This window comes from Cyrtonyx montezumae, unplaced genomic scaffold (genome assembly GCF_038088225.1).
Source record: "Cyrtonyx montezumae isolate F1298 unplaced genomic scaffold, pur_monq_1.0 scaffold_20, whole genome shotgun sequence".
Lineage (NCBI taxonomy): Eukaryota > Metazoa > Chordata > Aves > Galliformes > Odontophoridae > Cyrtonyx > Cyrtonyx montezumae.
The window spans coordinates 6,154,585-6,180,844 of record NW_027071937.1 but is presented as its reverse complement, the minus strand read 5'-3'; the positions used below and the strand labels follow the sequence as shown (position 1 = coordinate 6,180,844).

The 26,260-nt window shown below is 44.2% G+C and overlaps 1 protein-coding gene across 2 annotated transcripts in view; it reads right to left on the bottom strand.

The window, feature by feature from the left end:
- Window positions 1–2,091: 2,091 nt before the first annotated feature.
- BRINP1 (BMP/retinoic acid inducible neural specific 1) overlaps window positions 2,092–26,260 on the bottom strand; it is a 230,551-nt gene continuing 206,382 nt past the window's right edge. For both annotated transcript variants that reach the window (XM_065737611.1, XM_065737609.1), the window contains 6 exons: window positions 25,771–25,961; window positions 20,481–20,650; window positions 19,122–19,227; window positions 13,512–13,748; window positions 8,703–8,925; window positions 2,092–4,108 (listed from right to left, as the gene is read on the bottom strand). In XM_065737611.1, the coding sequence (XP_065593683.1) occupies window positions 2,968–4,108; window positions 8,703–8,925; window positions 13,512–13,748; window positions 19,122–19,227; window positions 20,481–20,650; window positions 25,771–25,961 (2,068 nt within the window). In that variant the 3' untranslated portion in view covers window positions 2,092–2,967. The remainder of the gene's footprint in view (window positions 4,109–8,702; window positions 8,926–13,511; window positions 13,749–19,121; window positions 19,228–20,480; window positions 20,651–25,770; window positions 25,962–26,260) is intronic.

The window sequence follows — 26,260 nt, the reverse complement described above, 5'->3', positions numbered from 1 at the left end:
TCTGTTGGCTCCCAATGCCTTGTTTAAAGTTCCTGGTGTTGCCCTTGCTGAAGCCCAGTAGAATTGGGGCTGGTCATCCCCAGGCATCATTAGAAATACATGAGAGCAATCAATTTGATCTCTAACAGCCCCACAAACACTGGGCAAGTTTTAGCTAATGTGTTGTTAGTTACCCACGAGATCTGAGACTTAATTGCAACTTCTCTGGCTGCTAGTCACTAGAGCTGGATACTTATCTCATAGGAAAGCAATTTATCGAATTAATTTCACTTTATGTGAGTATATTCACTATTCCCAGCCATGAACAGATCCCATCACTGAATGCAGACTACATCTCAGGCTATAGGTTGCTCATAAGCAGTAGTCAGTATTTTTAGAGTAATAACTATAGTTCTTTTTCAGTGTCAGCTCCTCAGGTCATACATGTAAATTAAACAGTATATTTCTATTCCCTGCTTGGATGGATGAAACTGTCAGGAACATTATTTTCACTCATAATTACTAATTTGACATTCATTTCCCATGAATACTCTTCACTATTTGCTTAAAACTAGCTTCCATGCACACAGCTGCCAATGAATTTTCCCTTACTGGAAAACTGACATTGAAATGTCACAGCTATAAAGAAATGTTTGAATGGTGGGGGTCTGTAAGCATGAAACTCTGCTGTGCAAACAAAGACAAATCAAATCAAACAAACAAACAAAAAAAAACCCACAAAAAAACCCAACCAACAAAGAAATGAACAAATAAAGAAGAAGGCAACCTTGCGGACTCTTGGAGGGACTGATCAGTAAAGTCAGAAAGAGATCTCAGTGTGTGCTGGGGAAAACACGAAGTAGTAAGTTACTACCAGCTGAAATGGATGAATGTCCCTAGAAACATCTTTGTTTAATTCACTCAAATCTTCTTCAGCCTCATGCGTATCGCCTCCCTTTGGTGGACAGACAAGGGCTGATGTGCTCTTTTATGACTAGGATTCTATGTTTTGTTTTTTTACTAACTAGACAGGTAGTTTATTGTATGCCCTCCATCATTAGTTCCGCAGGAGAGTTCATTGAATGTTTATTTTCCTCAAGGTATCTAACTCCTTCCCAGCTTTGATTTGCATCAACCAAAATCTCTCAAATTGAACAAAACCTGAAGCCAGACTTAATTGTCTAAGTCCCTGGAGTCGTATGAGTAACACCACAATGCATTTAGCACTTTTCCAGAAGAACTGATGTTATTCTAAAATCCACACATAAGGTTAAAACCCGCACGGTTTGGAGCTTGACTGAACCACCATGTTAAGTCTTGAGTTGGATCTGAATTGGGTGTAGGGTCAAGGCCTCCTGCTCAGTCCTACTTTTCCACAGGACACTCCTCCAGCCCTAGAAGTCGGAAGGATGAGAGTTTTGTTTATTCCTTCTAGAAGGGCAGAACTGTCCATCACTAGCAGTTTTGACAAAGAATTTTAACTAAAAATAGTGAAATTAATAGAAATAACCCACTGTTTTCATCCCATTCTGTTCAGGCTTTATCACCCAGCTCGGCTGATCCTACATTCATACACTCTACCCTATATTTAAAAATATATATATCCAAACACATGCACACACACTGTAGAATTTTACACTGCTTTTTGTTATTTCAGGGTTTTTTTGTCTGTCTGATAACTCGACCCTTTTAAATCTGTCTTCATCTTTGTAAACTGAGAGCAGATTTTTGTGAGTTCTGGAGATATTGTAATAAAATCTTTCTCATCTGTTTTCTGTTTGGTTTTGTCTGTTTGTTTGTTTGTTTTATGGACAAAGAATCTGTGAAAGAAGGATATTCTTCATAGCTACAGAATCGTAAGAAAATATAAAGGATTTTTTCCGTTCCCAAAGAACTAAGATAACTTGTGTGCCCCTCAGCATCTCCAGGTTTCCTTGGAAATATGTTTTCTTAAAATGCACTTCGGGTTTTTGTGGTGATGATGGTTTCCCAGTGTTATTAGACATCCCAGAACATGGTTAGAAACCAAACTCAGGTTTGCTTCTAACTCAAGATTTTCCAGTGTGAAATATAATTTTGACTTTCACAATTTTTGGCTGTTGAGACACCTTAAAGAGCAGTGATTCAGGAAGTTTTACAGGAGTAGAGCTCTGGCCTCACTGAAGACAAGTGCAGCCTGCTGCCAGGCATGGGATGTAATGAAAGGGGACCTGGCACATCCCTCCCTTCAGCAAGAGCTGACACTACCTCTGGTGAGAAGTCTTCCAAGGTGAAAAAGCTGAAGCAAAGCCACCTCAGATCTGCATCCACCCATCCACCTGATGTGTTTCCCCTGATGAGGCATCTGCTTTACCCTCAAAGGACTGCCATCACCTTCTGTCCTTCAGCAAAGCTCAGCACGGATTGGGTGAATGACTCAACATAAAGCTGGCATAAATCTCAACAGGAGAAATATCTTTTATCTTTAACCATTTACTCCCACTAGGAATAATGGCAGTTCTTGTACATTTACATATAATTCTTCTTTGTTTGTTTGCTTTGATATTTTTGTTTTTTGTCTCTTTGTCTTGGCACCTGCATAGCAGAAATCTTTACAGTTCATTACAGAAATTTGCCCCTTTCTCAGCTCCTCCCTTTATTTATTTACCCTGCTGCCCCTGAGGACTAGCAAGCAACACCTCCAAGGTCAAGAGAGAGTAAGGTGTTACTCTTTTATGACGGATTATAGAAATAACAAACATGCCTGACAGTTTTATACAGCTGCTAGAACGGGTTTAGTTTTCAACAAATGAAGAATTTCCTCTTTTTTTTCTCTTTTGTATATTAATTACATTTTACAAATTTTGTTTTTCCCCCTTCTTTGCTTTTTTTTTCCCCCTTTTCTTCCTTTCTTTTTCCTTTTTTTTTCCTTTTTTTTTTTTCTCTTTTATTTTTATTTTTTTACAGCAAAAGGATCAGTCACCCACGTGTCCCACTGAAAAGTCCGGGTTAGCAGAGTTTGGCCGTCATCTGGTCTGACTGTTTGAGGATCTCAGTGTTGTACAGGTCTAGAGCGTGGTTCACACGGATGATCTCACTGTTGGTGAGCTTCAGGCGGTGCTTGAGCATACAAGAGAATAGATCCAGCTGGGGTTTCCCCGGAGCCACAGGAGGTGCCAGTCTATTGATTCGGTCCCGAATATCCAGCAGCAAGAGCATGACGGAGGAGGAAGAATAGAACTGCCCACCTTGCGTGTACGACTGGTTGACCTGCTGCACGGCGCTGCGCAGAAGGTCAGCGTTGAAGCGCAGGCTGTAGCCATACACCTGCACGTCCGAGATCTTGATATAGAACTGGCGCTTGCTGGGGTCAGAAAGGTCCACGGGCCCTTGGCCCGTCTCATTTCGCAGCAGGGAGGGCAGCCGTGTCCGGCTGCGTAGGTAGATGTGGACGGTCTCGAAAAAGGTTTTCCACCGGTTGCCCAGCAGCAGGGTCCAGTTGTAGCACTGGCTGTTTTGGAGGCGGATTTTCTCCCAGCGTGGGTAGCCGTACTCCCCGAAGGGCATGTTCCAGCCCTCGGAGTGACTCCCGCTGAACGGGTTGACGTAGACAAAGAACATGGGGTCCAGGCTGCTGTTGCGCATCTGGCAGATGCGCATGGAGATCCCAATCACCATGTGGATGAAGTCCATCCTGTTCTTGTTGCTCTTCAAGGTGAGGGACATGCGTTTGCGCCACCTGGGGTCAAAGAAGGTGTCCAGGCGGATCTCGTTGCTGATGAAGGTGGTATGCACATACAGGCGAGAGTCCATTTTCTGCAGCAGGTACTTCAGCTCTAGGTCCTGGAAGTCCAAGTCCGTCTCGAAGCTGATGAATTGCTCACTCCTCTCTGAGTCTACGTTCTGAGGCTCGCAACGGCCCCGATAAAGCTTATAGCCCTTGTTGCACGAGCCACAGAGAGAGATGTTGGCAAGGCTGCACATGGCACAGCTGTTGTTGCCCCCAATGATGCAAGGGATGGGACGCTGGCACAAGCTGGTGCCACCATGGCAAACACAGCTCCGCTGGCTTTCCAAAAAAGTGCCCCAAAACCCATTCTCATTGCAGTACAGTAGGGACTGGACCCGGGTAAGCCATTCCTGTATTGTCCTGCAGGTAGGAAGAAGAGAGGATTAGCATCATAGAACCTCCCAGAATCTTTGGTGTTGGCATCTTTCTATGGTCATAGTGCTTTTAGGGATACAACTGAAGCTGAGTTCTCAGAGTGCTGATGCCCTGCTACAGCATTTGGGAACTATTCCAGGTTACTTCTAGGCTAAATCCTACATCTGGTGTTTATTTCTCCCACAGAGAACAAAAGCCCTCTAAGAAATAGCCATAAGTTAGCTCCAATCATCTGAGGGCTTTCTCTTCACGCTGCTCTAAGAGCTGAGACTGGCTCAGCCTCCTGACATCAGCGTAGTGGTGAGAAAGTTCAACCATGGGAACAGAGCTGACAAAGCAGTGCCAGAGGCTGAAGTGTTATCAGGTATTGCAGTGTAACTCCTAGGCTGGCAGGAGGCAGCCGCCCATCTCCATATCACAGGCAATTTCCTCCACTCCCCAAAAACAAATTTTGTAATGAGGTGAGGCAAAGCCAATAGTAACCTCAGCTCATGGTGCACAGTACAAAAAGCAGCTGAAAAGAACATGCAAATCAGACCTAGCTGCTGGAACAGCTTCTCCTTTAAAAAAATCTGCTGCTAATTAATCTCTTACAGCCTCTCCTCCAGCCATGCTTGCCCATTCCTAGGTCCCACCACTCCCATCAACGCTCCATGAGCACCCTCATCTCCGCGTCCCACAGCCCTGCATCAGCTCTTAATGAATGACACCATAACCCACGTTTGCTTTTCGTATCACCGCCTCGCAAAGCTGCCTCACTGCCCCTTCTCCCCCCTCCCAGGGAAATCTCAGCACAGCAACTCCTTTCTCTGCAGCCTCCAGCAGAACGCCTCGTTCAGCCTCGTCCAGCTCCCTCCCCTCCGCCTTCCCCCCAGCTAATGAATACTTCATTGTCTCTTCTGGGCAAAAAGTTCTTGGTAGCACTGCAGTGAGAGGACTGGCTAATGACAAATTAGGATTCAGTCCCTGTAGAACAGGAGGAGTGATTATGGACAGAGGCTCTCAGAGCTGGATTAGTGAAATTCATGGCACCTGCATCGCCTGACCTCCGAATAATCATTAAGCTGTAGGCTGTATCAAAGAAGGCATTAAATGATACAGCAGCAAAGAACAGCAAGATGATTAGGGGGAGGGAGTGAGAGGAGGGATGAGTGTGTAAAACAGGGGAAAGTGCTGGAAGGAAAGAAATAATCGAGGAGCAGAAGTTGAAAGGGAAAGAAGAGGGGAAAATGTGCAGGTAAAAGGAAAAATAGGCAAGAAATGCAGAAGGCTTAAGGATGGAGAAAGGTGAAAACTGAAACAAGGAATAACTGAAAGACAGAGGAATGGAAAGGAAGAAAAGAAGCACAGAGAAAACTGAGAAAAAAACAGTGAGGGAAAAAAAAAAGAATTATCACAAAGACTCTGAAGCCTTGAATGTAGGAAGGGGCAATGGTTTCTCCTGTGGTACAGGGCTGCCAGGGACACCTTCCTACACTCAGAGCTGGAACTCTCCTGCCAATGGAAAAGCCTCATCCCTAGGAAAAGGGCCCAAGACATTTCCTGGCTTCTTGGACAGCTCTGCTTGGAGCAGTGCAGGTTTGAAGCTTTATGACACAGATTTCATGTGTTGATAATGCCACTCAGTTCTTGTGAAATGAGCAGTACAGAAGGGATGCTGTAAAATTGGAATAAGATGACCACATCCTATCCAGTTGGCGTGTTCTGTCCTAGAAAAGAAGAAAAAAAAAGGAAAAAATAAAAAAGAAAAGAAAAAAAAATAAAAGAGCTATTCTTCCTTATCTTTTACCAACTGTTGGCAGAACAAAACAAGAAAGGAGTTTCAGTTGATATTTTGCAATTGAAACTAGTAATTTTCCTGTTCCTCAGATCAACTTAGTGGAGGGAAGATGGAAGGAGATCTGCAGAAAGAAGTGTTTTGTGTGTGCGCGTCTTAGCGCTCAGCAAAGACACAAGTAGGACAAAAGCAAAGAAAAGAACTACCCACCATCTGCTGATGGCAGCAATAAAGGATGTAATTAAATGAAAATGCAGAATCCAGGGCAGAGCTGGGCACTGGCTACAAACATGACAATGGGAAGCGTGATAGAGAGAGAGAGGAAAAATGGTAAAATTACCCCATTTTATCTTCCAGCTTGGACAGGATAAGAATATACAGAGAACCAGTCAGAGCCCTTGGGCTGACAGGAGGCAACTTCTTAAAATACTGCCCTTGGTGGCTCAGGCTTGTGTGAATGTAACCAAGAGAAGACAGAAGGAAGCTGAAAAGAGCCACTGTTTGAGAGCTGAGAGTCAGTAGCAGAGTCACCATTGACTTTATTATTTTCTCTTTCATTAAGCTGTCATCAGTTTCTCTTTCTCTCCCTTAATATCACTGCAAGAGTTATTTTTCTTAATGTTTGAAACCTCCAACAATTTAAATATGAAGTACTAGAGCGTTTGAAATTAATAAAAAAGAAAACTGTGTCTACAAATGTGAATGGAAAGCAATTTTACGTCCAACTTTAATATCTGATGCTCCAAACTGAAATGAAAATAATAACATCCAGGCAGAACTGTGAGCATTAAGTTGAAGTGGTTTCTTGCAGATGCTCACAGGAGTCATGCAATCGCCTAGAAGTGCTGGGAACTAAGAGCCAAGAGGTCCTGTTTCACCATTTGAAACCTATTGCACAAAAACAACAACAATAAAACACACCAAAAAAAACCCCAACCCAACCACCATCAAGCAGAACAGGTTCTCTTTTCCTTTTCCTTTCTCTTCTCTTTATTTTTTCAATTGCAAGAAGAAAGGTGGGAATTTAATTCTACCAGTTCTCCTTTGTAAACTCACCTTTCCCTGTTCCAGCAGCACTAGCTGCTGTGGAGATAACTTTGGGCTTTCTGTATGGAGTGGTGAGGTAGACACCACTGCTTTCATTCAGCAGCTGGGAGGAGTATTTGTAACTAATGACAATATGGCTGGAGCCCAGAACACGTATCAACCCCCTCCTCTGGGTCTTATATTTTACGTATAGAATTTTAAAATACAACTAGAGGTGCTCATTCAATATTGAAGCTTTAACAACTGCGGAGTGGTTTCCTTTTTAAACCAACAAACTTGGCTGCAAAAAGGTGCTTTTAAGTGAAACATAAGCAAATATATACATTTATATTTCCTATTTTTAGCTCCTACCAAAGGTCATGGAAAAATCAGCCTAATTGCAAAAAAAACCCTAATTTTAATTTCTGCTGGAAATACCACATCATCCTTTCCCTGAGGGTAATAGACGACAGTCCTATTTCTTTTTTTTTATGTTGCTTTTGAATATATAATGTAGGCTCACTATTATGTGTATAAAAAAGAGAGAGAGGCTTGCTCTTAATAGAACCTTTCCATCCTTTCAAAGCCACTGGCATGCTTGATAAGTGTCTGTTGTTCTGTACGTAACAATTAGAAAATTAGAGTATTTCCAAGCTGTGTGAAAAGAGCAATGAAATGCATACCTCTTCCACCACAGAGCTGTCTACCGAGCCCCTCCCCTGACTAGCTACGAATGCAGAATGACAAATAAGAAAAGAAATGATAATATGCCTGGTGGTGTTGACTTAAACAAATCAAGCACATCAGTCGGTTAAAAAACCCAGCTGCCATCATCCATTTTGTCCTCCTTTCCCCAGATTCTATAATACAAGTTGGAGGCTCCCTTTCTGCCTGGCTGACTTTTTAAAATAGAAGAGAAATGCTAAAGACATATGTAGCTGAATGCTTGGAGCAGCGGGGATCTCTGCTCAGTGCTATTGTGGCATAACTCAAAATAAAGCCTGGACTTGCTTGTGGCTCCTCCACCCATGGGCTTGTTTGTAGCACTGGAGCCAATTGGCAGCAATGGGCCACCTCCAGGAAGTTCTCCAAAGACTTCTTCTCACAAACACTTAATAGATATTTCTCCTCACCCATGGTAACACCATCGAGTCATTGTCCAGGGAAATGAAAATTCTGGGTAATTAAAGAGATCTGAATCCCTGGAAGAGTTTCCTGAGCTTCACCACAGTGAAACAAAAACTTAACATGCTTAGCAGCCAGTGGGCAGGACGATAATAGGACACGAAAGTCAGCTCATTTTCTCTTGAGTTTGAATATATATGCAATAAAGGAACTAAAACCCAGTTAGCGTTAACCTGGCCTGACTTCTTCCAGAGATGCATGGAAGAAAAGGGCACTCTGACTCTTCCTTTTCCACATGATTTTCAGTGTTATTTCATTCCAGAAAATGTAGAAATAAACAGCAAGATGTTGAATAAAACTCCACAGATGCAGTACTACAAAAGCATTGGGAAATAAACAAACTCGGCCATAGGGCAGGGCTAGAAGAGCCAGCAGGAGGTGACTATTGGATATCAATAGTTATTTTTGTCGTAGTGGAAAATCTGCCTTCTCCATGTGTAATAACATCACAAGGCTTCTGGTCAATGCAGGTTGCAAAGTTTTCCACCTCCAAACCTCCATGCCTCCATCAAATCGCTTTCGCCGCAGGGTTTAGGTCACCAAGCCCAGCCCCTCTGCACCTCTCCCATCCCCGTGAAGGATGAAGGTTACCTTTCTCTAGGCAGCTGGTGGTTGGGGTTGTGCCGACACCGGACACTGAGGCCGAAGAGTTTGCGGGCAGTGCGCTGGATCTTCTGGCGCTGGGCTTCCAAGGAGCTCTGCAGCAGCTTGTAGCGGTTCTGCAGGTCCCAGTCGTTCCCCCAGTGCTGGTGGATGCTCGCAATGGTCAGGAAGTGGTTGCTAGGTAGCCTTTTCATGAAGGATTTGAACTCATCTGGAACGCACAGGAATGTGGAGAAATGAAACCATAGGACTGCAGTGAAGTTTTGAAGAGTTTCATGCGCAGGATGGAGAAGCAGCGATGACGTATGGGGTGCAAAAGCTCTGCTAAGGGGAGCTGGTGGCTGGTTACCCACTGGGCTGTCACCCTGCCCCAGGAAACCCACCACTTCCATTGCTGCTACAGTATGGGAAATGAAACCCGTGAAATAATACAGTTAATTTGTACAGGGTAGAGATAGACAACAGCACAGTCCCTGCGGCATAGGGGTATAGTCTGGGGATTGTGAACAAAAGGCAGGGAGCTGTAATCACCCTCAGCTAGAGTGCTCATCTCAATTGTTTTTCAGATGCTCCTAAAATGCTATTTGTTGCTGGAAGTCAAATCACCGTGGCTGTGTCATTATGAAAAAAGGGGGGAAAAAGGCTTAAGAAAATCCCCAATGGAATGGTTTGCATTGTACTGAAATGTCCTACTCTCTCATTTTTTTAAATAAAAGACACTTTTTTTTCTTCATTTGAAGTTAAATGAGTCACTTTATGGAACAATGAAAACAAAACAAAATATTTTGCAGGGTTAAAGTCAGAAAAAATGTGACTGCTTGAGCAAAGGAAAAAAATCTAACCGATCCAAAAAGATGCTGCTAAATGTTTTGTGATCATTTCATTTCTGTTTGATTTTGCTTGATAATAATAATAATAAAAAACTTTATGTTAGATCTGGGTGTTGTTTTTTTTCTCCCATCACAGAACAGAAAATCTGATTCTTTTTCTGTTTATGACCATTCTTTTTTTTTTTCCAAATCAAGATTAGTTTGCTCAGACTCTGATTGCCAGGCTGGGACATCCTCACGTGGAAGAGACAGATGGTTCCAACAAACTCAGTAGAAAATAGCCTATTTTTTTGGATACCAGAAAACTGTTTGGCACACTGGGACCTTGAGAAACTCGACGAGTGGGCCAACACAAACCTCATAAAGTGCAATAAAGAAAAGCACAAAGCTCTGTGCCAGAGCAGAACAACCCCAACATCAGCACAAGCCTGGAAACAGCCAACAGCAGCTGAAATGGTCCCAGGTTTGTGGTGAGCACCCTGCTAAAAGTGGGTCAACACCATGTTCTCTCTACCCTTATGGCAAACTGCATATGGGGCTAAATCCAGTAGATTAGGGGAAGTAAATATTCCCTATTGCTTGGCACTGCTGATGTTACATGTCCAGTTTTAGGGACACCCAATTAAAAATGGCTGTTAAGAAACTGGGGAGGGCACAGTTGAGAGCTATAGAGGTGATCAGGGGCCTGAGCACAGGTCCTGAAAGGCCAGGTGCAGGGATCTACACTTCTTTAATCTGATGAAACAGAAGCCAAGGGGCAATCCAATGACACTTCTCAGAGATAGTTACAAACATGAAGGGGAGAAAGTCTTCTTATTAGAGACAGATGATATAACAAGGAATAACAGACACAGCCGTCAGCTTGAGAAGTTCAAGTGACTTGTTGGAAAACTTCACTTGGAGGTAATGCAGTGCTGGAGCAGGCTGCCCAGAGATGACAAAGAGTCTCTCATTTTAGACTGCTGAGCAAAACCACAGCTGATATAGTGCTAGTGATGGTCACTGCTTCTGGTCGCAAGTTGGATCAAACCCTCATCCCCAACCCACAGTGCAGTCAGTGAAGAACGCAGCCCTGGTAAGTTATCAAAATGATCTTTCCTCCTTTCCTCATTATTTAAAATTTTTATCTTTGTCTCATTTTCAGAAGGAAAAGAAAAATTAAAAAAAAAAAAAGCTTGAAAAGACAGACATTTAAGAAGAAGAAATAATCCACAGTATTACATAGAATTATCAAAGCAGATAATTTAGAGCCTATTGTACAAAGCTCATATACATGAATTCATATGACTATATATATTTGCATAACAGTTTTCCGATTATTTAACAATCTGCAATTCATTCTTAACTGCTTAGCAAAGAATATCTAGTTGGTGGGATCATTATATGGATGGTAAATGGATGATCGTGTCTTACTTGTCGCACAGCAAAACTGAGCACCTAATAAAAATAATTATCAGCACTGCACTATCATGATCCACAGGATACCTGCTTGTCTTCTTTCTTTGCCAAAAGATAACTGGGAGATGTGGGTTTTTTTAATCACCTCTCAGCTTTTCACTCCATCAGCAGTGCAGCTTTTGGTGCCCTTCTCCTCCCCAAAAATGATTCTCTCCCGTGCAGTGGTCCTCTGAAACTATCATCATGTATAATTGCTTCTGTTGACCATGCTGATTACTCCTGGTACCTTTCAGCAGTAAAAGCCTTGCATTTGCTTCCCGCCCCTTATAAATCAATTTCCTCAAAAGCCTGTTTGTGCAAAAGACCAGGCTTTTTTCCCTCCGATGATGAATGTGCTACATTTTTCATAGAGACGGGTAAGGGAGAAATTTCGGTGCAGTGTGCACATTTTGATACTGCAGTGCAACGTTGGGGGAAAAACAAATGAGCAAAGAAATCTGGCAAACTAACAGCTGAACGGTGTTGTTTCTTAAAAAGGGGAAAGGAAAAAGAAAAAAAAAAAAAGGAGAGGAGACTTTCCAAAAAGTATTTCTTCTATTTCTTCAGTATTTATATTCTAGCCATCTCTGGAGGCCCCACAGCCAAGGATCTGCTAAGCCCTGTACTTCTCTGGGAATAGTTCATTCTTAACCCAGAGGATCCCAATTCACTCCCCAGGTTGTTCTCCTTTTGTTGCTGTTGTATTCATTGTTAAAGAGAATATTGCTGACAGCTGGGACTACATCTCCCAGAGTGCCCCGCTCCTTTCTGCTGAGTCACCCCACTGCTGGGCATGACTCATCACTGCAGGCAGTACAGGTCCAAGGTCCCACCTCTGGAGGAGGTGCTCTCCCAAATCACACCATCCCTTCGTTTCCCCCTGCATGATTTCTTTTATTTTTTGAATTGATGTAGGAATCCAATACAGATCAGAAACAGAATATAGACCTTTTAGGCTATCAGCATCTCCCTGCACGAATGCTATTTGCTTTCAGAGCACTCATGTGCCTTTCGCCCCTCTTTATTGAAAAAGCCTTCAGATGTCGTTAGAGATTTTTCTTCTGCTGTTCATTATAAAGGAAATCCTCCAGTTATTGGGAATTTTTATTAAAACAAAGAAGCAAAACACTAATGCTATAGTCTTCTGTGACAGCAACTTTCATCTCAAAGGATAAGTTCATGCATGATGCAACAAAATGATGAATGAGATGCAGCAGCTTTAAACATAAAGATAATCACTCCATCTAGCCCTGAAAAACCTCCAGTACTGGGTGGAATATGGCCACAGCGCAGCGGAGAATTGCACTGCAATGTGTCACTTTAACATGGCAAATGAAAAACACCCTCCCCTGTTGAAATCTCAAGGCAAGGGAGACTGAATATAATTATCTATTGCAGTCTTTGCTTAGATCAATTGCAACAAGTGCCCAGTGCAATAGTAAAACCATCACTGGGGGACTGTAATTCTCTGTCCTCCATAGGGCTCTCACCATCAGCATGCCTGGGTTAGATCCCCTGGAAAGGAGTTTGATGAGTGGTGGCCAACATATGACTCTGGAGCAGCTAGTGTGGAATTCCCATACCAGAGGTAGCAACAAGTAACATGGGTTTTGTACAGTACTGAGCTAACAAAACTCAGCCTCTGCTTTAACCCTGTTGTTACCACTCCATCCATAAATCTGTAGAAATCACCAGAAAACCACCGAGCTGTTCAGCTAGTGGTCTGCCACTGCCCCACACTGTGGCTCCCCATAGTATGTGCCCTGCAGCTGTCATCCAGGTGGTCATCCATCAACTTTGGGCCATTGGCTGCTGCTCTGAGTGCTCTCTCAAGCACAAGGCTGTTTCGTCTCAAGCCCCTGGGAGTTTGTTGCATGAGAAATCTAGCATGCTTGACTATGGGTTTTGCAAGCATTACAGACTCAAAGAATTGCTTGGATTGGAAGGGACCTTGAAGATCATCCAGTTCCAGCCTCCCATCAGCATTAACGTGGAACAAACTCCACTGACACTGTCAGCAGTGTCACAGTGGGAGAAAGCAGAGGAAAGAAGAGAAATGTTCACACCAACAGACATCGGTGCTGTAGGAGGGAGAAGTCATTTTCCCTTCTCTCTGTCTCAAATGAGGTGTCATCTGGCCTGTGCTCTCCCTGTGAATTGCCTTTCACCAAAGCAGAATAAATCATTCATGCAAATCTGAAAAGCAATTTCTGCATCATTCATATTGTGGAAGTTTCTCTGTAGGGCTATTAAAGAAAGATCCTGAGCTGGTTTGGATTGAAAAATCAGATTTTTAATTTAAAAAAAACTTCCATGGAAAACATCTCCGTACACATATCATTACATGCAGTGTGTGTGGTATTAAATGTGTGTGTGTAGAGAAAAAACAACAATTCTTCATGATCAAGATCATGCCATCTCTTTTTTATCCGAACTGTAACACTATATAGGGGAAGAAAATGATTCTCAACTAGCACCGACATATTCTGTTTGAAAGAAATCAATTGAAAAACGTGCTTTGTTAGGTTACCTGAATTCTCCAGATCTTTATAGGCTTCTGTCCAGGTCTTGGCCATGTTGGCTAGTGTGTACTCCATGATCTGGATGTCGGTGATGGGGCAGTTGCACTGCGGGAACTCCTCCGCGCACTGGCAGCCGCACTGGCTGTTCCGGCAGATGTACTCGCCCTCCCCATTGCACATGATGTAGCTCAAGGCAGACTGGACAAACTTCTCTTGTAGGTACTGGGGGAAGATGATCTGGAGACCTGGAAAAGAAGCACGAATGTAAGGGGAAATGAAACAAACAAACTTCGGGTTATCTGCTCTGTTTTCAAAATCTGTTTCATTAACAGCTCAGGGAAGTGATGCTGAGGACTTCAAAGCTGTTGGAAGATTTCTCTCAGTGCTGTCACAGGTAAGGAAGATTGTTAGAAAATATATGCTTTGGGTGCAAGCAGTAGGTCAGCTGAGATCAGATGCCCAGTTCCCCTCTTCCTCCCAGTCCTGGATTCCCCTACAGTGTGAAGCAGATGAGAGCAAAGCCTCCCTTACCCCATGTATTGGTTTTTATGCTTTGCAGACAAGCACTACTTTAGAAGTGATGAGCATCACGCTGTTCTGGGAGAGGTTTGGTACCACAGAAACAAAAACTGGGAAAAAAAAAAAAAGAGAAAGGAAAACAGAAGAATGGAAAATAATAAGGGAGGGATTTCTAAAAGAGCCTTGCAGAGTTAAGTGCCCAGCTCCCACAGCATAAATACAGGAGCCGGGTACCTGAGTCTTTCCAGCTCACTCCCTGCTAGGAGGGCTACTTGCCAAATCCTATAAAAGTGAAAATGGATTTAGTGCCAGGGATTTCAGTGGTGCTCGGAAGGTTTACATTAGCTGAGAGATCAATCCCCAGCTCTCTTTCTCCTCAGCGAGTGTTTGTGCATCCATCCATCTGTGCAGGCACACGTGTGGGCGGATGCCTGCTCGGGTACTCGAGGACGTGATGGCAGTTTCCCTGTGTGCCCTGTGCACAGCACAGACGCGTTGGCAGCCTCTCCTCCTCCAGCCGCCATCTCTGGGCTCCCTGCTGAAGGCCCTGAGGCTTTTGGGGACTCACAGCTGTTTCCCTGCACTGGGGCTGTCAGCATCACTCAGGGTGCACGAGGCAGCGATGAGGCCCGTGGGCTCATCCCTTGTAAATGGCCCAGGGACGATGGAGCAGCAGAGGAGTTTATGGCTCGAACAGCAGCGCTGAACTCCAGCGCAAGCAAGGCGCGCGGGTCAATTACCCATCTGTTTGTGTTTCTGCGGCGCTGAATTACCGTATCCGTTGCTGACAGCTCATTGGAGTGGAATGAAAATAAGGCAATAATTCAGAGGGTGAGAGCGTGCAGGAAGGGCCACACCGCCATCCAGGAGTTCAAGCCCAACTCTGTGCTGGGTCACGTTCACCTCAGACCCCCGAGCACCCCATAGCCCCCTGTCCTCTGGTTCTGCACAGACAGCTCAGCCTTGGCAAGGTCCCCCGGTCCTGGGGGCATCAGGGGGCAAGGAGAACCACGGGGACATCCCTTCCTCCCCCCACTGCCTGGTGGCAGCCCTGTCTGACCCAATTTGCAGCTGGGCACAGAGCGGTGGCAGCTGCCAGGTGAGATGAGCACGGGGCAGAGCTCATCTTGTGACACACAGCAGGGCTTCAGGCCGGGCCTCAGGAAAGGAGGGAGCATGCATGAGTCTGAGCAGATTACAGCATCCCTGCAAGCATTGCAGAGCTAGTCTGAGGAGGATCAGGGCAACGGCAGCATTTTGAGGTTTCTTTGCTCTTTCCTGAGATGTATCTGAATTAAAAACATAGCTTTCCTCCTCTAGACTGCAGGAAGGGCTGACATTCAGGCTCTTTTAGGGATTTATCTGAAGCTGCCACCACAGAAGGATGATCTCTTTTCAAACCTCCTCACTGACATTATGGGTGGTTTCTCCTGCCAGGCTCTAACACCGAGGAACGGAAAGAAAGCACTGAGCTGTTGGAGAGCTGAGACCTACAGAAGAAGGTTGGAGAGCCCGAAGGCTGCTGCACTCCCTGAGCTCTCATGCTCACCAAAGATGGGGCCAGGCTCCTCGCTGTGCACTGACCCTATTTATGCATGGTCCAAGTCCCGTGAATAAATCTTTCCACATTTTGCTTCACGGAGGAGTAACCTGCCCTGGCCTCAACCTTTGAGTATGAAGCCCAAAAGCCCACAGGCTCTTCAGCTCACTGTGTTTTCTGTTTGAATTTTAACTCGGGTAAGAACACCGACATGCTGTCTGGTTCTAGCTACAAATGGCAGTGGCTTTACAGTCTTTTTCTGGAGTGGAAAGGTGTGAAACAAGCCACTAAAGATGCAGGGAAACCACTTTCGATTGGAAAAGACATATGCACTGTGTCCCAGCACATGAAGAAACATGAATACCTTGTAATCTCCAAAAAAACTCCATGGTCACATCCCACGCTGCAGATATTTGATTTTTATCTCTGAAATTTGTGGCTTCTGACAAACGTTTCCAAGACAAAATTTTCTTATGAGAAATAATTTCATATTCCCGTGTCAGTGTAAATGACCCTTCGTTTAAGTGACAGTCAGACCCTCTGTACACTTAGCACCAATTCAACAAAACACTTGTATCAACACCTAACTTCAATCAGGTAAGGAGTTCTGCTGAAATCTGTGCAGTTAATTGTAGCACTTAACAAGAAGCATGTATTCAAATACATGCTTAGGCCTGGCAGACATGTAATGTACAAATCCGACCAGCCATTGAAGCATGCGTGTATCTACTCCAAACACAGAACTCAAGCAAATGCTCTACAGGAATTGCATGTTTTCTGGGATCTTCCAGACAAAAGTTTCCTTGCAGAAGAAATTACTACCAGCCCCAGCCCTAACAAAGCATCCCATGTGCTGTTTAATTCCCTAGGTATTGTCTTTGACTCCTGCAAACATGCAAATAAGTTCCTATTTATTCCCTCATTTTCATCTACTGATTAATCCCATGTCAGCAGCCAAGCAGGGAGTCCTTACAGACTGGGATCGTGAACCAATATCATGGGGTGAACACCTCAGTGCAAGCCAGGTGCATGAGGAATTGGCTTTTTCCTCCACAGCAGCCTTGGGAGCTGACAGTGCAGGAAGAAGCCAGTGACTACTAATAGGGAAAACGTGTTGGTTTTGAAGATACTGGTCAGAATAGGGAATTCTGAAGTGTTAAGTTTCTCTTTGAAAACAGAGAGGAACACAGGTTTGGTATAGGTTTGGTTTATAAGCTACAGGCTGAATATGAAGTATCTGACAAGGGAACATGTCCTTAATTCACCTAGAAAATCTATTAGAGAGAGATGTTTGGCTTTGGGCTGCATACAAAAGGCTTCCTGCATTAGAAGAGGTAAATTTCCCCTGCTCTAAATTAGAGCTATTTGAAACATTTTCCATAGAAGAGTTCTCTGTTGAAAATGCAGTTTCATTGAAGCATTTTGTGAGAACACGTTGACTCAAAAAGCACTTTTGACAGGGAAAGGTCTAAGTGTGTTTTTCATACTTCCTCATTTTGTTTCGCTGAAAAGCTGAAATGTTTTCATTGTCATTATGGCTCTGCCCATCTTGGTGAAGACTTTAATATTAATTGTGATGTGAATTTTAATATTCTATTACCATATTCAGTGTAACAATCTACCCGATGTGCAGTATCTCCTGATTAATGTTGAGATGTTTAGAACAGCACAGGAAGATTTTTACCTTGTTGAAACAGTGCCATGTTGCAAGGCAGACAGATTGCCCAAGTGGCTGCCTCTGGAATTTTAATTCTGCAGAACTTGTAAGAATGTTGGTTTTCTTCACTCCAATTTTCCAGTTGCAGCCCAGCAATGTTTATCAGGAAGCAGAACTTCACATTTATCCTCTTTCTGCTGAAGAGGTCCATGTAACCATAGGGGTTGGGCTTTGCACCATGTGTGCCCTGCCCAGTCCTTCCCTACACCTCCAGGCTGGCTGCCCTCCCCAGGCCCATGCAGGCATGGAGGTAGCTCTGGTCCCAGCCACCGTGACCAAATGGTACATCTTTGAAAACATGACTCTCAGACCTGGGATGCAACAAGGAACAGAAATCCTCCCTGTCATGAAGATGCTGCTCTTTCATTGAGCTGACCTCAGAGCCACAGTGACGTGAAGATAGCGACATGGATTTCTGTCAGCAGCTTTTGCTTGGCTGCTAATCAGATTGGAGGAGACTTGGTCACGATCCATTACCCACAGTCCTGTGACTAATTCCTAATGAGGCCTCTCAGAGCAGACAAAGGATCCTGGGTAATTATCCCAAAAGCTGCTCTCCAGATTAGAAAGAAAACACTCAGGTGTAGCTTCTAAGGTCACCTTGTCCTATTAAGAACAGCTCTCACCTTCCCTCCTTCCATCACTGTCTCCTCTGGACTGGGTCTGACCCCTGGGTTATGCCATGTAACTCCATGAAACCCATTTCTTGTTGACCATGAGGTCCTACAGCCAGATCCCTCTGTCTGCTGCCTCGTCCACCTTACCTGCTCTCTCTTTTCTAAAATTCCCCACTAATTCCCTCTACTTCTCCCTTCCAGCCATCTTGCTTTTGCTCTTCCTTTTAGGATCAGATAGCCAATAGAGATCTACTGATTCACTTACTTACCCATTTGTCTGCCTATAAACCAAGTTGTCAATCTGTTTAGCTCTTTACTTACTTAGCTGATCTATCATTCTTTGGTTTTCATTACCAATAATCATCATCACAGTATACAGAAAGCCTCAAATTGCTTATTGTTAATTAAGTTAAGTATCAAAATTCAGTGATTTCGAGAATCACAAGAGAAATGAAAGCAACCTGCCTATTATTTTTAAGGGCAAATAATATCAGTAATAATATGACTCAGTAAATTAAACCCAGTTTCTTTGAAACCAAGATTAAAATAGCACTTGCCAAATTACACTTAAAGCTGAAGATGTAATGTAGCCTATTCATCTGAAAAATTAGAATTTGTGAAAGTACAAAGATTCCAGAAATAAAAACATCTGGGCAAATGAGCAATTAAATCCCACAATTCCTTCATTTATAAAAAAATTGGGAATAACCTTAGGAAATCATGCTTCCATTGAATTTTCTCCTTCTACTGAAGTTGACTTCTTGATAACCAGCATGTTTTGTTTAATTTATTAATTCAGTCATGACATCTGCCTGTAGACTTCTAGGCTAGTTCCCCAGATGGGACCGAAGCCATGGCTTCCAGCCTCCAAATAAAACTTGGGTGATTTTTCTCAAAGATTATGTTATTAGAGAGTCCCAAAAGTTGATCTGCACAGCTTTTCTGCAAATCATCGGCTTGGGAGGGACAAAATGTGGGCAGTATGTTCCATCGATATTAATGGAAAAGTAGACGTCCATTTATTTTGGTGTATGTATAATCCACAGAAATCTGACAAAATCTTTAGCTCAGCTCTGTTGAGTCCTAACCCTGCAGGGAACTTGCAGTGCAGAGGATGATCACAGCAAACAGGGAAAAGTCTAAAAAAAGGACACCCCTCTCTCATCGCATCCCCCTGCTCCATGCCCTGATTGCCCCTCTCCCTCCTTCCTTTCCTGTGTCCTACCTTGCAGGTGGAGTTTGCTTTCAGTGCTTTGCAGAAGGACAGAACTCACAGAGTCCAGATTGTCGTAGCTGTTACAGCCCAGGGGGCCAGTCCGAGTTTCTGTTACCTATGGAGGGTGTAGAAAAGAGAGAACGAAGTGTTGCCTTTGGTCCCAGTGACACATCTTCCCCGGGCAGGTTCAGACCTTGTGATCTATTGACCCATTGCCACCAGCTGATGCTGGTGATCCAAAATGCATCTTATATAGTTGAGAAAATATGCTCCTTACTGGACAGACATGGCTAATGCTTGAGGCACCCACGAGCTGGAAAAAACGCAGTGAGTTGTGCCTGCTTTCTTTATGGAACAGCATGTTACTCTGGGCTTGGAAATAAGGAGGATCTCCAGTGGAGAACACCAGAAGTCAGTAGAGGAACAATTCAATGGCTTCTCTTAATAGAAAGCAAGATGCAAGATGGATTGCCAGCCTGCTATGGCACCTAGTGCTCCCACAGCATATGCATACACCATCCCAGTGCTAAGGATAGAAGGAGAAACAGATGACCTGCAATGCTGCTTTTGGGGCTGTTGCTGTTGGTTTCCAGCCATGGAGGAGAGCCTGCCCTTCTTGAATTCACAGAGGGTGATTATCTGCTGTCACTGTTTCAATATCTCAATCCGATTTCCCATCCAGGAGGGAACAGACTCAACCATGAGACACCACAGAACAATAATAAGAGCTGAAACCTTTCAGAAATGGCTAACAATGACAACTCCATCCACATTCGCCTTCCCTGGAGTGAACTCTGCAACAATAAAATCCCTCCCCAGTATAGGATGATTGCTTTCAGAGAAGGCAGCCTTTGTCTGCAGAGCCATTTTCCCTATTTTGTATGCTCTGAGCAGCTCTCCCTCCTTCCTGCTCCAACCCCCAAGCTGTCTCTCAGACCATTTTATTCCAGATGCCTTGGTAATGCCACACTCAGTTTTTCACCTTCTCTTGCAGTGAGTTCGTCAGAGAGATGTTTATCAGTCCTCTAGCCACAAGGGAAAAATCCTCTTGGGTTGCACGGGTTGTCCAGTTCACAGATATGCCTTTCCCTTCCCATCTTCATTGCTGGTCTGGATTATCTGTTCCCTCTCTTCCTTCCAGAAGTCACTGGCACACATAGTAAAAATCTAGCCTACATAACCATCACAATGAATTCCCACCTCTTTCCAGACATTACTCGTCTCAGGAGCTCACAACACAATTCATTCCAGGGAAACTAGTATGGGAACAAAACAACTTGTGACCAACAATGGCATCACACTGGACTGGAGAGGTCCTGCCCCAAACCCTACATTATTGGTATGGGAATATGTAGCTCGACACAATACCTTGATTGCTCCGGTAGAGATCTGGATTTCATGGAGTCTCCTCATGGTGCCATCACGGTCTACGAAGTAGGAGGAAGCGAGCTGGTGCAAAGCTTCCACGCTTTGGGTAGCGTTTCCTGACTTCCTGTCGAGGCGACTTTTGTCCATGTACATGGTCAAGGCTTCCTCTCCTGCAGTGAGAAGAAAAGGAGCTGCCCATGGGGCCCAGGAGGCTACCACATAGGGTCTACTCCTTGGGAAGACAAGATATCCCAGCATGAGAAGACAAGATATCCCAGGAGCTGGTGTCAAAGATCCTTATGGGTCCCTTCCAACTCGAGATGGTCTACAATTCTGTGATTTTGTGATATCCTATTTTACATCTATTGGAAGAAAATCTTGACACATAAAACACTATTATATGTATCTACCTTTCGTCATCAGTTTTAAGGAGCTAGAACCTCTTTCTCTATTCAACCAATAAGGCTAGATGCACCACGCTTGTCGATCAGCTCTGCTTAATTCAGTAGATGACACTTTGGATGCTCATCAGTCAGCAGAGCTTCAGCACAACTGCTGGAAAGGATTCAGGCCACTTGGCCAACAATAGGAACACTCTTTTCTGTAGGAACTGTTTCTAGAATGATGCACACCTGACAGGAGCAGAGGCCATTTATGCAATTCTCTGTGCTGGTTTTGTGTAGAAACTTATGATGCTTTAAGTTGCAAACAGGACATAGGTATACAGGTGCATACACAAGTCAAACTAATACTGACCATACCTGTTTAGCTTTCAGTGGTCATGAAAAGGGTAAGGACAGAGGGTGAGTGAAGGGGAGCAATAGAAGGAAAGATAAAATGAGAAAGTTAAGCTAAGCCAAGTCTCCCTTCTGTTTTCCTTCCTGTCCTAGTGTCTCTTTTAGTGAATTTAAGTGGAAAAAGAGAGATAATGTGTGAGGTAAGGGATAACAGGTTACTTTGAGCCAGTAAGCACAGGGACTTTGGTAGTGAGGCAGTTAGATCTGATAGCACCAGGCATCCTGAATATTATCAGAAACACGAATCTAAAGACATATGAAAAGGACACAAAGCCGAGAAGTTATATTTACTTCAAAGTTCTATTTGTGCTACGTGAGCTAAATTAAAATCCATCAAAGGCGTAGAATACCATCCTGTCTCCTCAACATGTGAAGCTCTGATTTTAATAAATGAAGAGAACAGACACTGAGGGTAGGAATGTGCCATTTCTACATAGCTCCTTTATGGAGGTTTGATAGATGAGCCACTGATGAATTCATTGCCTCTGGAAGTGATGGCCTGGTCAAAAAAAAAAAGAAACCCCACATCACTACTTCTTAGGCCAAGAAATTCTTTGCTCTTCAGCATTTTTGCAATTCTTTTAGACTAAAAGTGCTTACTTTCCTTAAAAAATGTTGATTAGCTGAAATCGTTTGGTTTGTCCGAACATTTTTATTATTATTATATTATTATATGCATAAGAAATAAATAAAAATCTTAAAAACACACACAAAATCAAAACAACAAAATAACCACACAACTTTATAGTCTCTCCCCCCTTTCCCTGGACATGTTCCAGATCTTATCTGGAAAGCAAATGTCTGAATTAAAAAAAATAATTCTGGCTGAAAATCAAAATATTTTTATTGGATTTCGTTGTTATTTTTTTTTCCTAGCAATTGCTTTTTCTAGCAATAAAGGATTAAGCCTCTGGCTTTGAGATGAAAAGTGGAAATTTTTGATGGAAAGAAGATATTTTTCATCAGAATAATGGATCGGTTGACAACTTGTAATTGGCTTCATGAGAACCGAGTGGAGAAGTTTGGCATGTAAAACTTACTCTTACATTCTCTTACCTACTATCCTCTGACCACAGAGTTGTAGCAGAAAGAGCATCTTCGTTATTGACTCCCAGGTAAATATTTTCCCTGGAAAATGACCAGTTCTGATTTCCCTTCTCACTGTAAACATCATTATGCACTGAGCGATGCATGGAACCCTTGGAAAGGATCAAGGCTCTGTTACATCCACACAAACAAGAGAAAGACAGTCCCTGTCCTGGAGGACTTACAATCCAAGAATCCAATGAGACACCACAGCTACATGCAGCAAACACCCAGGAAAGCACATGGCGACGAGATGACAGCGATTAGTGTGAGAAGCAGTGGTCACAGAGTGCCAGATGCCTTCTTGCTGTCAGTGCATTTCCAGGTCTCATTGTTGTGGTGGATTTTCACAGGGGGACTGAAAGAAGGTCAGGCTTCGTGAATTTTCATCGGGCAGCTTGTTTGCCACTGCAAGGACAGCTTTGTGGGAGAGGACTGGTGGAGCAAAGTGGTGTGGATTGAGGCAGAAGTACTTCTCAGCTAACCAGGCTATTTAACTACATGGAGATGCTGCAAACATAAACAGGGCTTCACTTCCATTGCACATAGCTGCGAATGGAGAGGGAAGACCTGGAGTAATGCTGCCTGAATGCTCTCTAAGGAACCTGTGGGATTTAGGCAGCACCGACTCTGGGATTTCACCAGGAAGTGGAAAAAGAGGCTATTTGTGGAAAAAACACCTGATCCCTCCTTCTAATAGCTGAGGCACAACACTCAGGAGCTTCTCAGTGCAGGTTCTGAGACTCATTAGCTAGAGGAATGCTGAGTCTGGAGATGCATTGGACAGAGAGCAACCAGGAAGCTTGGCTTGAACTGCTGAGGCAGTGACACCAGCTTGAGAGTCAGCATCAGCCTTGGACCTCCCAGACAGCACAGAGCAGGCAACGAGCCACTGGGACAGCTCCTAGACATCAGACAGAAGGACCCAATGCTTTGAGGTGCTGGAGATGAAAGGTTTTACTGCAAAAGTCATCACTTATGTTCCTTGAGGTGTCTGAACCCCTCCGCTGAGAGGAAGAAAGGAGAGGAAAGTAAAGCCCTTGAGATATGACGATTTCCTGAAGGACAAATTCAGTCCCTAGGAAGGAAGGGTGCTGAGCAGAGATAACGCTGCTGGAAACCTATTCCGTGCACATGTGTGCAGACCAGGGAAAGCATAGCATCCCCATGGATAGTGAGCGTGAGCAAGCAACCCTTAGATCAAGAGAGGTTAATAGACTTTTGCTGCATTATTAAGTCTTAATTTCTCGTTTATTAAGCGGATGCTATGTTCAAAGTTGTCTTTCCTTCAGGGCTTTCCCTGCAAATTGGCTCTCAGCTCTGTGTGCTCCATCCTGGCGCATGGATGCCCTCAAAATGACCCTTCACCGGTTCCTTTGTCAGAACCAAACTGGAGTACAGCTGGATTTTAGGCTCCACGAGGACCTGGACGCTCTGTAGTTTGGAGGGCATGGGGGCTGTTCCTCACGTGGCCGTGTGTGAAACGAGCTGCATTTAGCCTGGGCTGGTCTGACCCAGCCTCCTGTGATCTGTGCAACAGATGGCACTGAAAAGCAAAAAATGTTCTCTGCATTTGTCACTCATTTGCAACGTAATAAGACATCAGGCTAAGTTGCAAACCCCTATGATCCAAAGCAAGAGTTCTGGAGCTTTTGTTTTTTTAGGAGATCTCTCAGAGGTCTTAGGAAGGTCAGTGCATGTCTGGTTTTGTGCCCCAGTGGTCTTGTTTAGCCCATAGACTGTGATAGGAGTGTCTCCTCCATGCATAATGTGTGCTCAGCCTCATCTGCATCTTCTGTAGGGCTGCCATTGCCAAGATACATTCGTTTTTTTCCCTCCATTGCAGCTCACGGTGCTCTGGCTGATAGAGCAGTTAGCTCTCCTCTCCAATACCAGTTCTCGTTGCAAGTCTCTGCATATTTGAAATTGTTGTGTTGTAAAATGAGGAGAAGAAACAAGCCACTGTGAATAATTCACAACCTCACCCAGGCAAAATTAAAAATATATTTCAACATCAAAGGTCTTTTTTATTTCAAATTTCCAGGGATGTGAACAGGGAGGAGGGGAAAAAAGGCATGTCAGTGGAAAGTGAGCCCGAACAGAGAACTCTCAACACCTTCCTAGTTTAAAACTTGGCTGGTTTGGGCTCTATAATAAAATACAGTCCTGAAAACTATTTCCTCGATGAAGAGGTGTTTATCCGTACAGCGAGTTCTTTAGTGACTGATGCTGGCAGCACTCAAACATTTCAGTGCATGGAGACCTTCTCTCTCACATTTCTTGCTGATGGAGCAGCCAGTTTGAGTGGCTGAGCAGGAGGAGCAGCCCGAGGTTCTTTGAAGGATGCTCGCTGCACGAGAGGTCATTTGACTTCAGTGGAACTGCGCCAATTTACTTACCACCTCATTTGTGCATGAATCACATGCACAGATCTAATCTCATCTACATCTCATCTGAGCATCTGCGGAATGCTTTGGGAATAGGCAGATGGCCAGAAATTCCTCAAAGTTCACTGCAAACTTCACAGTGTGGCAAGGGTGGAGGTCAAGTACAACAGTAACGAACTCTACTGAAATTAAAACCCTTTACCAGCACAGCAACCTTATGGGTACATGTTCTCAAAGGAAAGGAATTTAAATGCATGCTCTAAAGTGGTAAACAATGACAAAAATGATTCAAGGAAAAAAGAAATCATGGATTTTCAAGAGGAGATGCTGATTTTTACCCCTCGTATTCTCAGTACTCAAAATGCAGCACCAATGGCAGAGCATACACGTGGGTTAATGGTACTACAGTTCTCTGTCTTGTCACCACTAGACAAATTCTCTCTGCCCATACAAACCCCTCTGCAGTCCTTGTCTGTACACTTTGAATTTCAGTCAATCATGATTTTCCAGCAGTCAGGTCCACGTTGCTGCTTTTTCTTTTGCATTCAGCCCAGACCTCCTTGGCCACCTCTTCCCCTGCTGTACATGTTCCCTGCCCAGCTCCTTTTCCCAGAGCTCATTACAGTTCCTCCAGTTCCACCAAGAAAGCATATTTTCCCTCTGCATTTGGTTTCATACTGCAAAAATAGGAATCAACCCACTCTATTGATAAATTAAGGACAGGGGCAGAGGAGCAGCAGACAGGTTCCTGCTAAATGAAGCACGTTTATCTTGCTGCACACCGGCACACAGTCTGCTGTCAGAGCAGCACAGGTGCACACGTATCACAGATGCCGAATGTGCACGCAGTGCTCTGAATTCATTTGCAAAGGCTATTTGGGGATTTTTAATCCTAATGATGAAACAGCCTTGGGCCAGGGGCCTCCACGTGGCATGGCCAATGGCCTATGGGTGTTGCCCAGTGCCTTTCCACCCCATACCTAAACCAGTGCAAGAGAAGAGCCCGGGCTGTCCACCTACCTCCCAGGGTGGCAGAGATGAGGATGTGGGTGCCGTACTTTTTGATGATGGTATCGATGAACTGCTGCGTGGTGGGTCTCCGGCCCAGGAGGCGGATGCTCCTCTGGAACTCGGGCATCAGGGGCAGTGGGTTGTGGAGCAGGTCCCTCCGCTCGATGGCTGTGTTCCTCACCTTCCAACGGGCAAACTCCCTACACGACAAGACAGGAACACAAGAGGAGTGAGGTGCTGAGTCCGGAGGAGCAAGGAGAGCCCATGAGGGCAGGAAAGGAGGATGGAGAAGGGGATAATGATCCCACTGGACAACCCCGCATGGATACACATGTGGCTAGACAGAAAGGGAGGGGAGGAGAAGAGAAATGAGGAGTTACTGCAAGGCAACAAAGCACTTCAGGGATTGGGGTCTGGGCTGGTGAGGAGATGGCCTTGGAATCTCCAGAGGTGTCTGGCAGAGAGCTGCATTTCCCTTCAAAGAAAGCAAGCTGGCCCT